The sequence below is a fragment of the Populus nigra genome, chromosome 11 (genome assembly GCF_951802175.1).
Source record: "Populus nigra chromosome 11, ddPopNigr1.1, whole genome shotgun sequence".
Classification (NCBI taxonomy): domain Eukaryota; kingdom Viridiplantae; phylum Streptophyta; class Magnoliopsida; order Malpighiales; family Salicaceae; genus Populus; species Populus nigra.
In genome coordinates this window covers 9,997,128-10,011,412 of record NC_084862.1, presented here as the reverse complement: position 1 = coordinate 10,011,412, position 14,285 = coordinate 9,997,128, and the positions used below count along the sequence as shown (strand labels likewise).

The 14,285-nt window shown below is 34.2% G+C and overlaps 1 protein-coding gene across 1 annotated transcript; it reads left to right on the top strand.

Annotated features, from left to right (window-relative positions):
• Positions 1–8,004: 8,004 nt before the first annotated feature.
• Positions 8,005–10,374, top strand: LOC133668148 (benzyl alcohol O-benzoyltransferase-like). The gene is made up of 2 exons (XM_062087882.1): positions 8,005–8,539; positions 9,248–10,374. Exons 1-2 carry the CDS (start codon positions 8,093–8,095, stop codon positions 10,181–10,183), a joined length of 1,383 nt encoding a protein of 460 aa, XP_061943866.1. The 5' UTR covers positions 8,005–8,092; the 3' UTR covers positions 10,184–10,374.
• The last annotated feature ends 3,911 nt before the right edge of the window (positions 10,375–14,285 follow it).

Here is a 14,285-nt window from a genome sequence, read left to right as displayed (position 1 = left end):
AAACAAAAGGCCAAAACCTAATTCCACCAAAAAATCAGTTTTGAATAGTAATTGTATCGTACTGTACAATATTGCTGCAAGCAAAAAAAATTTGTTTCTCTGTTTTTTTCAACAAAATAAATAACAATCACAACAAATAAAAATCACAGCACAAGAATCAACTAAAATCACTTCCCCGGCAACGACGCCAAAATTTGGTACAATGTTGCGGTTGCACAAATTAATTACCCTAGCTTAAAACACAACACACAAGATTTTTATGCTAGAGGATATGCAATTTGGGGAGGGGGTTTTGGAGGTTATCTAGGCTAAATTAAAAGAAAATAGAAAACTATCAAGCAAAATTAAATAAAATTAGAAAATTATCGAGAGAACAAACCTTGATTTCAAGTAAACATCCACCTATAGAAATCAAAATTGATCATAAAAACAAAATGTCAATTTATACTCTGAATATCTATTTTTTCTTATATTGATTAATTAACAAATTCGTTGTATAACTAATCCTAACCATCAAATAACCATAGTGTCTGCACTAGTAATTTAATTCAATGGCAGCTTTAAGAACTAGATGAGTTGATTAATCTAGTCAATATAACTGTCTGTAATCCATGTTTAATTTAATCGATTAAATGTTCTCCCTAAGATTACTAATCTGGATCCGCCATAATTATTAATCTCAGTTTCTTTACAAGTTCATATATCACAACACCGGTTTTGATAGCAAACTTAGCAATAGATTGTTCACAATTATAACTTAGTGTCCGCTCTAGCAATTAAAATAAAAAATCATAGAAAATAAGCATAGAAGAACAAACATATTTATTCATCATATAAACTAAAAAAAAAGGTAAAATAAATCTCATAGTTCTTGAAATTCAAAGGTTTTTATGTCCTTACAACCAATGAAAAGAGTTTAACCTTGCATGTCTATTGAACAACTAATAAAAAAAAGCATGATTTTGGGTTCTATTGGAGGAAAAGGGGCATTTTTTTCTCTCTTAGCTGGCTGTCCTCTCTTTTCCTTTCACTCTTTTTTTTATATATATCTTAGGAAACTCTAATTTGTTTCTACAAAATAGTAATTTCCTAAGTAGATAATTTACATTCAAGCCTTTCAATAACTATTTTCCTAAAAAAAGAGAAATAACCTTACAAAAAATCTTCAAGCTTTGACTTTTGACTTAGAGGAACTAAATTGCTGAAATAAAGACATGGATGATGGTTTGGATGCTTTGAGAAGTACTTTTGGACTTGTTTCTTCACAAAACCTGTCTATTTGCAGAATTCATGTGTCATCTTAGAAAACTCATATCTCTCTCATATGAGATTTATTTCTATTGAAATGTTTTAGGCTGATAGGTCTTTGAGTCAGACATCTAATAAAATTGAGTGTGCATCAAATGAACTTCTGTAGCTCAAGATATTCAAGTTGGAATAGCCGAAGGTCAAGACTAGCAGAATGTGAGATTTGACTTTGAAGGCTATGATTTCCATGCTCTTTCTCTTTTTATTTTTCTTTTCTTATATGTGTAGAAAGGTATGGATGTTAGCTTTCTAATTCCACTAGAATCACTTCGTTTTGACCTCTAGAGCTCAAGATTTGCACAAAACATCAACTAGAGGTCAAATCTGTCAATTATCTCCAATTTACTTCTTTTTAAATCTTTCATCCAAAAGTGCCTTCAAAACATTAAAAAAAAAGAATGTCAAGGCATTTTATGTATAAAATATAGGCAAAAACTAGGTAAATATAGGTAAAACTATGAAATAATATGGTTGCATCACTCATTCTCCCAGGTCGCATCTTCTGTAAGAGCTCATTTCCATTTGACTAGAATTTCAAATTTAGGCTGGTAATTTCCCTTGCGAAGACATGGCGATCTAAGATAGCTTCAGGCTCTGGAATGAAAGTAAAGGTATTTGACACTAGGGGAAGCTGGGGTGACGTTGGAGTAACTAGCTCGTGATGTTGCCGCAACAAACTGACATGAAACACATTATGAATTTGGGAACTTAGGGGTAACAATAATTTATAAGCCATTGGATCGACTTTCCCAATAGTTTGATAGGGACTAAAAAAACATGGAGATAGTTTCCGAGATGCGTAGAAGGGCACAAAAGACTATCTGTAAGGTTGTAATTTTAAATACACAAAATCCTCACTTTGAATAAGATGTCGCGTTGGTGTTGATCTGCTTGACACTTTATGCAATTTTGAGCCAGTAGGAGATTATGTCGTAATTCCTTTAAAATGGCATCACGATCATGCAAGCACTCATCCATTATTTGGATACGAGAAGTACCTAGAACATATATCAACAAAGTCAGGGGTGTAGTTCTATAAATAACTTCAAAGGGGGTCGTTTTGGTGGAGGAGTGAGTAGAGGTGTTGTAATTGTATTCTACCCACGAGATCCATTCAAACCACTTTTTTGGTTGGTCGCCAGCCAAGCAACATAGGTATTGCTTCAAGGTTCGGTCCATCATGTCAGTTTGGCCATCAGACTTGGGATGATAGTTTGAGCTCATGCATAGTTGAGTGCCTTGTAATGGGAACAATGCCTGTAAAAAAGAATTGAGAAACACCCTGTCACGATCACTAACAATGGACGTTGGAATTCCATACAAGTGAACCATGTAGGCGACAAAAGCCTTAGCCATGGTTGCATTAGTAAAACGGTGTTTTAATGTAGTGAAATGAGTATACTTTGTCAAACGATCTACAACAACCATGATAACAAAATACCCATTGGAAGATGGCAGGCTTTTGATAAAATCCATTGAAATATTAATCCATATTCTTGTAGGGATTGACAGAGGTTGAAGCAAGCCTGTCAGTTTCATGCATTCATTTTTGAATCTTTTTCATACATCACATTCTTTTAAGTACTCCTTGACAATCCCATGCATTCCAGACTAGAGGAAACTCTGTTTAATATGAGAGAGAGTTTGTGTGATATCCAAAATTAGAAAGGAATGACCATAGGCTAAGATCTTTGGAATGAAGAGTGAAGCAGGATTCAAGTAAACCTTGCCTTTCTTAAACCACACACCATCTCGTAGGTGCAGTGACTGATTGAGTGGAGAAGACCCCTTATGTAGCATATTTTCATAAAAAGGATCCTTGTGGACCTCCTTTTAAAGCAAAGACCACCAATCTGCCAAGGGTAATGAAACAAATAAGAACTGGAATTCAACTACACAAGATAAGGAATCTACACCTTGATTTTCAAGCCTGCGTTTATATTCAATATTGTAATCATGACCAAGCAATTTTGACAGTCATCGTGTCCGTGTAGGAGTAGTAATTTGTTGCTCCAATAAATATTTAAAACTCTTTTGGTCTGTGCGAACAATAAACGATTTGTCTAGCAAGTAAGGACGCCATTTCTTAACAGCTTTGATGATGGCCAACATCTCTTTCTCATAGGTGGACAATGCCAAAGCTGACCCTTTTAATGTTTCACTGGAATATGTCACTAGTCAATTATTCTGGGTAAGAATTGCACCAAAACCTATTCCACTTGCATCACATTCCACCATAAAGCGTTGAGAGAAGTCTGAAAGATATAGAACTGATGGTGTAGTTAATGCTTCTTTAAGTTGTTTGAATGCCTTTTATGCTACCTCTGTCCAATGAAAGCCATCTTTGTTCAAAAGTTGTGTTAGAGGGACCGTTATACCTCCAAAATGATGGATAAACTTTTGATAAAATCCATCTAAATCGAGGAAGCCACGCATTTCTTTTACTGTTGTTGGTTTTGGCCAATCCAGCACAGTTTGTATTTTCATTGGATCAACTGATACATCTTGTTCAAAGATTTGATGCCCCAAGTAATCCACCTGTAAAATGTATAAACGATATTTTTCTTCTTTTACAAATAAAGAGTTAGTGGACAAGACATGTAGTACAATTTGTAAATGTATAAGGTGGTCTTCCCATGATTTTAAATACACAAGGATATCATAAAAAAACACCAAGATAAAATTTTGAAAATGAGGATGGAAGAGCTCTTTCATGAGGCTTTGGAATGTTGCTGGCACATTGGTGAGGCCAAATGGCATCACTACATACTCGTAATGACCTTTGTGAGTGTGAAAAGTTGTTTTAGGAATGTCTTCCTCCCATACTCTTATTTGATGGTAACCCGACCACAAATCTAATTTGGAGTAAAAAAAAATTTATCCATAGAGCTCATCTAATAATTCATCAATCACAGGAATAGGATACTTATCTTTGATTGTGATATCATTCAGAGCACGATAATCTACACAGAATCTCCAGGCTCCATCCGACTTCTTTACTAACAAAATAAGGGAAGAGAACGAACTATTACTTGGCCTTATTAGTCCAATTTGCAGCAGCTCTTGCACCATTCTTTCAATCTTGGTTTTATGATAATATAGATATCTGTATGGCCTGACACTTATTATTCTAGTTTGTGGCTGTAGTGGAATATGATGGGTCATGTGTCCATTGAGGTGGTAAACTAGTAGGTGCTGCATAGATTGAAGAATATTTAGCTAAGAGTAAGCTCATTTCAAGCAGATAAGAAGGTGATTGGACAATGCTTTTGGTTGGTATTATTTGGAAGAACAATCCAATGCCCTGCAATCCATAGAGCTCCTTATCAGACAAGGCTATGATGCTCGTTGGTCTAATTCCATGAAAAGTATGAGAGGCTCCTCCTTCTTTGAAAGACATGGTTAGCTATTTATAATCCATCTCCATAGGCCAAGAGTTTCTAACCATAACACTCCCAACACTAATTAGCATGCTGCAACAGGCAGGATGTAGAAATCAGTGATGACTGGATATCCTTCTGTGTTGATGACGAGTGCCTGACATTGTCCAACACAGTCTATCTTCTCTTGGTTAACCAACATAACTTGAAATTTCTTTTCTCGGTTTACTAACAACCCAAACTTAGAAACAATAGCTTCATCAATAAAATTATGAGTGTTGTCACCATCTATTAGCAACATTACCTTCTTGTTCTTCGGTTGGCCTATGACATGCACAGTTTGTGGATGGTTGGTTCCTGTCATAGCGTGGAAAGAAATCTCAAGTATGACTTCATTCTCTACTGGTTCGAGTTGGCCATTCGCAGTGTCCTCACTACATATGATAGGAGAATCCCAAATCATAAACAATTATGACCACTGGCAACGATGTCCTGGAATAAACTTTTCATCGCAATAATAGCATAAGCCCTTCTCTCTTCGCTCTTGTGCCTCTTGATTAGTAATTCTGTGAAAAGATGCTGGTAGGGCGTTGGAATCGGTATTTATTCTTTGACCTTATGGTGGCCCCAACACTCCAGCCATGGGGTTGGGTGATGCCTTTACTATCACTAAGGATGGTATTGAGGTTGGTACTGACCGTATTAGGAGAGGGGGTCTCTTGTGCAACTGATTCTTTTCCTCAATCAATCTCACCACTCCTATGGTATCTGCCAAGGTATGAGGTTGTTTGAATTTAACATCCAAACGAATCTCATCTTGAAGTCCTGCAATAAAACGACCAATTTAAAAATTTCCCGGCAGGCCATCAACTTGATGTGAGAGTCTCTCAAAAGCCTTTTGGTATGCTGCCACCGTCATGTTTTGTTTAAGACAAGTCAAGGCTTTTGATGGGTCTTCATAGTCAGTTGGACCAAATCGTTGTTATATAGCCTTGGTAAACTCATCCCTTATTAGTGGTCCGTGAAACTTGGTTAACCACCTATGCCACTGTAAAACAATGCCCTCTGGATGGAAAGAGGCCAATTGAACCTGCTGGTTTGGCATAATATTTTGAAATTCAAAATATTGTTTTGCCTTATAAATCCATTTAGTTGGATCTTCTCCATTAAATTTTGGAAAGGATAACTTGAGATTGTGGTGTTGATGGTTATTAATGGGGTGAGGGTGAGTTGGATGTTGGTGTGAACACTCTTCATTAGCAAATGGGTTGATTTCAGGAGAATTATTGTTGAGGTTACGGATAGTATGAAGAGCTTGAAGTTCTATCAATACCACTTACAATGTAGCATTCACCTAATCAAAGCTCGACTTAATCAAAGCTCGACTTGTGTCGAACTAGGATTTTATTGATTTCATTGTGAAACTCCGTGTTTGATTTGCCACGAGTATTCGTGGTTGAAGTCAGGAATAACCAAGAATAACCAAGCTTTGATACCACTGATAGAATTAATTTTAAGAAAGAAGAAATATAGCGGAGAAGAAGTATGTGATTGGAGTTAATTTTTAAATCTTCCTCTATTAAAATATCATTTGGCATTTATAGCCACAAAGTACATAATAGAATTAACATAGCAGAACAAACAAATAGCAAGAGTTACACCACTATTCCACTTCTAACCAATAACTACTGAACCGCGTTGCTACCCACCCTGCAGTAGTGCAACCACTACATATTCTTGTAGCTTGATTTGTGGCATGATCCCATGTTCTTGTGCATGTCTCCTGGGCATGATCTTCTTGCCACATTGATGATCTTCTGGCCACATTCTTGTGCATATCTCATACACTTTTATACATTCTTGCTCTCTTTGTTATATATTATTTTTCTCCAAAACTTAAGAATTGCAACATTAGAAGGTCCTATATCGTAACAAAAAACTTGTTTTAGAGGAGTTTGTGAGCCAAAAGCTTGCCGAAACCAAAAATCTTCTGAAAACCATTGCACAAATAGTAAAAAAAATAATAATTTAAATTTGAAGTTTTTCCAATTTGTATCTGGTACCGAGTTATATATGAGGCAATGGTCTGAAAATTATTAATATATACCATACATAAAATGGTACCTGACCAGTCTGAAACTTGCGGATATATATATATATATATACCTTCACTTTTTCTAACCCCTTAATATATAATATCCAAGAAATTAATGAGATGCAAGAAAATTACAGAACGGTCACATCACAATGGTTGTTAAAATTCAAACAAACTGGCGGGGTCCATGTAGTGGTCGTTAGAAGCTGCTAAAGTTTCTTGGTGGAAATTTCCATGTAATTATTCATCAGGAAAATAAATAAATAAAGAGACGAAGAGAAACAACAGCCACAATTTCTGATCATGTCATTTCATCATCATCATCCTTTTCCATCAGTGCGTGGACCCTATACTCTTTTTCTCAGTGAAATCTTCACCAACCACCATGCTGCAGGCTGCTTGGAAAGATACTTTCTCCTCTTTTTCCGTCAATATTTGGAGTTGACCGGAAACTTCCCAGGAAATTGGTTTTGGAAGTCAGGAAAGTAGATGGTGATTAGTTAGGATGTGATATTGAAGAACCCCCCACAGTAAATTGGCTTTGAGAATATATTTATTTTAAATGCTAACACGAACCGTCCACAATCGTTGAAGGGCCGGCGAAAGAATCCAATTTGGATGAGTACTGAGACTGTTAGTTACCACCGGTGGCAGCTTTGATCGGCAAGTGCAGATCCATGAAGGCCCGGTCATGTCGGTGAAAGGACAGATATCATAAAGTTGTAGTCCGCTCGATATGATTTTTCTAGTTTTCCCTCGTCTTTTTCCGTGGATGACAATTGTTATAATTACTTCTAAAGGATTGAGATTTTGTTCTTTCCATTATCAACTTGGATAATATGACTAGATATTAATAAATAAGAATTATAAGATAAAATTGGTAATTTTAAATTTTCAAATTATTTTACCTTAGATTTTAACTTTTAAATTAAAAAACAGATTATAAACATATTAATTTGGTTACTATTTATTATAATTTTGTAATAAGAGAGGACGGTCCACTTTCTAGTATAATGTAAAATCATTTGGACATTCCACGAAAAAGTAAATGATAGAACCTACTTTGATCTGATTGGCCCTAATGGCATTACTAGAGTTGAGCCGTCTTCAAGTAAATTCCGAGTCAATTTAATGAAGTGAAATTAGTACTTAAGCTAGATTCTTACATAAATGATGGAATATTCATGCAAGTACACACTACAACAACCAAGTAGCTGTCCCATATGCTTTCAGTCTTCCTTATATATTCCCTTGTTAGTTCCCATCATTTCTCATTCCATTCCATTCTATTCTCTTCTGTACTACAATAATGGCATCATCACCCGCCTCTCTGTTGTTCAAAGTTCACAGACGTGAACCAGAACTGATCAAGCCTGCAAAGCCCACCCCACATGAGTTCAAGCTATTATCTGACATCGATGACCAAGAAGGTCTTCGATTCCACATTCCAGTCATGCAATTTTATCGCAATAATCCCTCTATGCAAGGGAAAGACCCCGTCAAAATCATTAGGGAGGCACTTGCCAAGACATTAGTGTTTTACTATCCATTTGCCGGTAGACTCAGGGAAGGGCCTAACCGCAAGCTCACGGTGGAATGTACCGGTGAGGGTATCTTGTTCATAGAAGCTGATGCTGATGTTACACTTGAGCAATTCGGTGATGCGCTTCAACCACCTTTCCCCTGCTTGGAGGAGCTCCTCTTTGATGTCCCTGGCTCTAGTGGGGTGTTAAACTGCCCTTTGTTGCTTATTCAGGTAATTAATTTCCTTGCTATATATGAGTTTCCACACCTTCATATGCACGCGTACAAACATAGATCATGCCGGAATACAATATTATCGTTTGTGTGTGTGGGTGTGGGAAGGTAAGTATATATAAATATTTTAATCAATGACATGATAGGTAAAGCATGTTCCTAAGTCAAAATCTTTATCGAGTCAATTAGCATTTAAGATGCTGTTTTCAGAATTTAAATGAGAAAAATAAAAAGAAAACGAACCTTCTTAATTTTCAGAGTATGTAATTTACTAATTATTCCCTTCATGTATATGAATAAATTAATGACGATAGGCTTAATTAATAAATTCTGACAGGATCCATCCATCTACATGCCTATAAGAATTTTGGTTTCCACGGGTGTGTGTGTATAAATACGAACAATTTGGAAGATTGACAATGAAAATAAACTAACAGTCATACAGGTTTCTTTTCTGTTAAGAAAAAAAAAAGATTTTATATACCAGCACGCCAGCTAACCAGAAATATTGACCTGCTGCTGCACCTACTCACTCCTGCATGTGTTCAAATTGTAGCTTTTTTTACATCCAAGTTCTACCACAATTTGAGATAGATGAAAAACAGGTTCAAACACAATTAGTGATCGCGCTAAAAGCATCTACAATGCGAAACGGATAGGTGGATATACAACTGGTGTCTAACATATATATTGTACAAATTGGCAGGTGACGCGCCTCAAGTGTGGTGGTTTTCTGTTTGCCCTCCGCCTGAACCATACCATGAGTGATGCTGTAGGCCTAGTCCAATTCATGGCAGCAGTGGGTGAGATGGCACGGGGAGCCAATGCGCCCTCCGTCCCAGCTGTGTGGGAAAGACAAGTTCTCAATGCTAGTGACCCTCCACGAGTTACATGCACACACCGTGAGTACGAGGAGGTAGCTGACACCAAGGGTACCATTATTCCACTTGATGATATGGCTCATCGTTCCTTCTTCTTTGGCCCTTCAGAAATGTCTGCTCTTCGAAAATTTGTCCCGCCTCACCTTAGCCATTGTTCTACTTTCGAAATTCTAACAGCATGTCTTTGGAAATGTCGTACCATTGCCCTCCAACCAGATCCTACCGAGGAGATGCGCATAATATGCATTGTCAATGCTCGTGAGAAATTTAACCCTCCATTGCCAAGAGGATACTATGGTAATGGCTTTGCTTTTCCGGTAGCAGTAGCAACTGCAGGAGAACTCTCAAGAAATCCATTTGGATACGCCTTGGAATTGGTCAGAAAGGCTAAGGCTGACGTGACTGAGGAATACATGCGATCAGTATCATCTTTGATGGTGATTAAGGGGAGGCCTCACTTTACAGTGGTAAGGGCATACCTAGTATCGGACCTGAGACGTGCAGGATTCGAAGAGGTAGATTTTGGATGGGGTAATGCTATATATGGTGGCGCTGCCAAAGGTGGGGTTGGCGCCATCCCTGGAGTTGCAAGCTTTTATATCCCATTTACAAACAAGAAAGGAGAAAATGGGGTTGTGGTCCCATTTTGCTTGCCGGCTCCTGCCATGGAAAGATTTGTCAAGGAGCTCGACGGCATGTTGAAGGTCGACCAGCCAGTTAGCGCGCAAACCAAGTCCAAATTTATTGTATCTTCCCTATAAGTTGATTTGCCTACTCTTTCTTTCCAGAAGCTAAAATGTTATAAGTCTTCGCTACATGTGTGCTAAGGTTAAAATGGTGCGAGTGAGAGTGCTGATGAAAAGGCCAGAAAAAATTAGGGGAGGGGGAAGAACATATATATTTATGTACGTTTGTTTGAAATTCTCTTCAAAAGATTTCTGTCAATTTAGCATGTGCTTCGACTATGAATCATTATATATATTTATTACTTGTTTATACCATTATGAGATAATTAACATGATGATTTAGATGCAACCTTATCAAATTAATAAGAATTGAACAAAAACAAATTTAAAAGCGGAGGGGACATCAATACAAATAAAAGTAGAGGGGATGAACCATTCAGCAGATAACTTAGTGGTAAGAGTTTGAAATCAAGGTTTTGCTCCTCTTGTGGTCTCAAATTCGAGCATGTGGTTGCTAATATGATGATCACTAGAGCTTATATGGTTGTTAATTTCAGAACTTGTGGGATTAGTCGAGCTGTGTATAAACTGATCCAGATATCCATGTTGATAAAAAATAAAAGAAGAGGGAATGATAAAAACCATAACTTTTTTGTAGTTATATTTTGTTGATTATTTATTCCATTCTTCATCTAATTTGATGAGATTTTTCGATTGTATTAATAGATAAAGGAGCAACAATCTTCTAAAAGAGATCGTTTTGTAGGTCCCTTAATTTCTATTATTGTTCACTTTGACCACTGAAATTAAAAACTTAGTTTTTGGATTCTAAAATTCAGACTCTTTTTTTTATTATTATTAATTTTGGTTGATATTGAAGGTGACTTGAGAATATTGTCAAAGACAAGACGTCATTTACCATAGCAAATGATTTGTTGTCCGTTTAGAAAAAATAAAGTTGATTACGTGTTGCCTCTACGCCTTAAACTAATAATAATAATAATAATAATAAATAGTCAGGTGCACATGAACTTTTGGATCTTTACCATTCACAGGTCTGGGCTGCCAAGCCTATCAACGCTTGGCTTTATATACATATAAATATTGATTGAATTTTTTTTAATTTAAACTAACTAATACCCTCTTTCTCATTTTTTTTTTACTTTGTACTTTTTATGTTTAATTTTTAATTGATACCTTCTCTTTTTTTTTAATATTTAGTTTATCTTTTTCTGAAATAGTAATTAATCTTTTTTATTGCTTTTGTGAATTTTATAATGCTTTAAAACTATTATTGTAATTTATCTTTAAATTTTTCATGTTATATTTTAAATAAATAAATTATATTTACATGATGTATTTGTAAAAAAATTATTTATTCTTGATAACCATCTTTAATATAAAATAAAATAAAATGACAATTAGAATTAAACATGTGGGTTAATTTTTTTTACTAGGAAAATTAACTTTTTATTTTTATATTTAATTATAATTAATTTTTTTTTAAATTTATCAATTCATATATTTTATTTGGCATTCACAACATCTTTTTGTTTCTTGATTAAAAGAAACATTGTAGTATAAACTAAAAAAATAGTTGTTTTTCTTTTCATTATTGATCACCCAAACTCATTGTTACTACAGATTTCAATAGTAATTTTTTTTAAAATCAATTTAATCATCAAACTTTAATTTTATACAATTGAGCTCAAATTATCACACAGTTGCATATTTTTTTTGGAAAGGAGAGTTAAGTTGAAAGACAAAGGACTAAAATGAAAAAACAAGCAAAATAGAAGGTGGATTTGAAATTTGTTTGAAAAGTTCATTTTAGTCACTATCTCCTTTAGCTATTAGGTAATTAGTCCCTCTAATTTTTTTTTTTTAAAAAAAACTTGTTTTGCAACATAACTAGTTAACAACTAGTTATGTGACCCCTGTTCTGTCGCGAGTCATATATTTTTATCTTCTATTAAAAAAATTATATATTGTTTTTTTGATGCATTTCTATAGCTAAAAATGTTTTTCATATACAAATCAAAAAAGTTTATGCATACATGTAATCAAATAAATCGAGAAATGTGTGCTAATAAATTAAAAAAAAAAATCACTAATGCTAACTAAAATTAAAGCTGAAAAAATTGACAGAAAAATATAGATCAAAATATTTAATCTGATAAGACATTTACCTGGCTGTATTTGCTAAATCTTGTTAATCAAATAAGATTTTTCGATGCATTTCTATTGCAACAAAATGTTTTTCAAGTACAAATCAAAACATTTATGCATACATGTAATCAAATAAATCGAGAACTATGAATACTAATAAATTAAAAAAATCACTAACGCTAACTAAAATTAAAGCTGAAAAAATCGAGAGACAAATGTAGATCAAAATATTTAATCTCGCAAGATGAGATATTTACCCGGTTATATTTGCTAAATCTTGTTAATCAAACAAGATTTTATACAATTAAACGATAATAGAAATAGACACATACATTAAATTGTTTGAATAAAATGAAAGGAAAAAAAATTATCATGCAAGGCTACACATATTATAAAAATTATCTAAATTTTTTTTTTCTTTTTATTTTAAAAAATAAAGTTCATCTGTACAAAAAATTAAAAAACAATTATGTATAAATCAAAAAAATCAATTCAAAAATTAAACACATAAAATATTTTTTAAAAAAATCACTATCTAAAAAAGATTAAATAAAATTTTTTTAAAACAATCATAGAAGGGTGATATTAATTGAAATATAAATTTAAAAATTATTAAAAAAAAAGACTTCTAAAAACAAGGTATCAATTAAAAAAAAAAGCAAAATTAAAAAATAATATCCCTAATATTGTGGCTAAACTTGTCAAACCTTTAATCCATGTCATGAACTCAAATGGATTAAATAAATTTTTTTCTCTTAAATTTTTTTCGCCTAATTTTTCCAGAATCCAATTACAGTGTTGGCCGACAAAATTGGCCAGATGGTTGACTCAAAAACCCATTTTCAACCTCTTATTTACCCAAAACCTACAGAAAACATCCTAGGAGATGTGATAAACCAATTCATGCCCTCTAAAAACCTAAAATCAATACAAAATAATAATAAAAAAAGCAACCCAAAATCAAAAATTTTCTCGAGTTCGGATTTGTTTTTTAGGCAATTTCAAGGTAAACAAATATATACCGTTTTGATGGCCTAAATCAATATAAACAATATTTTTTCTCTTTACGCCGAAATTCGACGATCTCTCTCCCCTCTCAAGCCAATAGCTAAAAATAATAAAAATTAATTTTTATACCAAAATAAAAACGGTAAACTATTGAGATACTGATCATTTATAGTTTCTAAATTATGTGGACCAAATCAACCTTTTTATATTAACTTTGAAAGTAACGAGTTTATAAATAGAGTAGACGTTCTAGATGAGGGGTTTCGTGTTCTGAATATACTCGAAAAAAAGACTACTAGCAGATTTGACAGTTTTACCCATGAAAATTTCCATCGGTATTTACATTTAAAGTTCATCGGTAAGTATTTTAACTTAATAAATTCGGATTGAGATTTAGATGGGTTAAAGGATCGTCATCATATCTCTCATTCAAGTAGCTCTTATATGCATCCTGAAAAGAAAAAATAAATTCATCAAATTGAAGGAAATTATAACTTAATAAAAAAAATGGTTGAAAACAAACATACCACAAAGTGCTGAACTCGACTATTTATGAACTATTGCATCCTTTTTTGGTGGTCATCACTCCACACATGAGCTTCAACAAAAAGTTTCATCAGGCTTGGCTCGCGTCCAAAAATCATAGCCTGCAAAATAAAAATGTTGCGAGTTAAATATATTTATGAAAAGAATAACAAAATATAAATAATAAAAAAAATCTTACCATTCACTTCGCATGCGAAAGAAACAAAACAAAGTCGTCGGTGTGCGTGGTAACAAAACCGTGAACATGCATGTGCTGGTTCTCCATATAGGATTGCCATCGAGTGAAACAAGCAGACGTCACATGTTGAATGTAGTCCACCAATACAGCCTCTAAGATATATAGCGGTCTGAAATCCTTCCAAACCATCATATCATTCTAGGTTTCCAACTCGCTTTCTCTCGCATATATTTTTTGCTTTCTTTTACGTGTCATACAAAAAATCATGCAACCTAT

Bases quoted from the DNA above. Each gene is read 5' to 3' on its own strand.
- LOC133668148 (XM_062087882.1), top strand. From the start codon at position 8,093: ATGGCATCATCACCCGCCTCTCTGTTGTTCAAAGTTCACAGACGTGAA. The intron at 8,540-9,247 runs GTAATTAATTTC...ACAAATTGGCAG, and splicing joins GCCCTTTGTTGCTTATTCAG to GTGACGCGCCTCAAGTGTGG.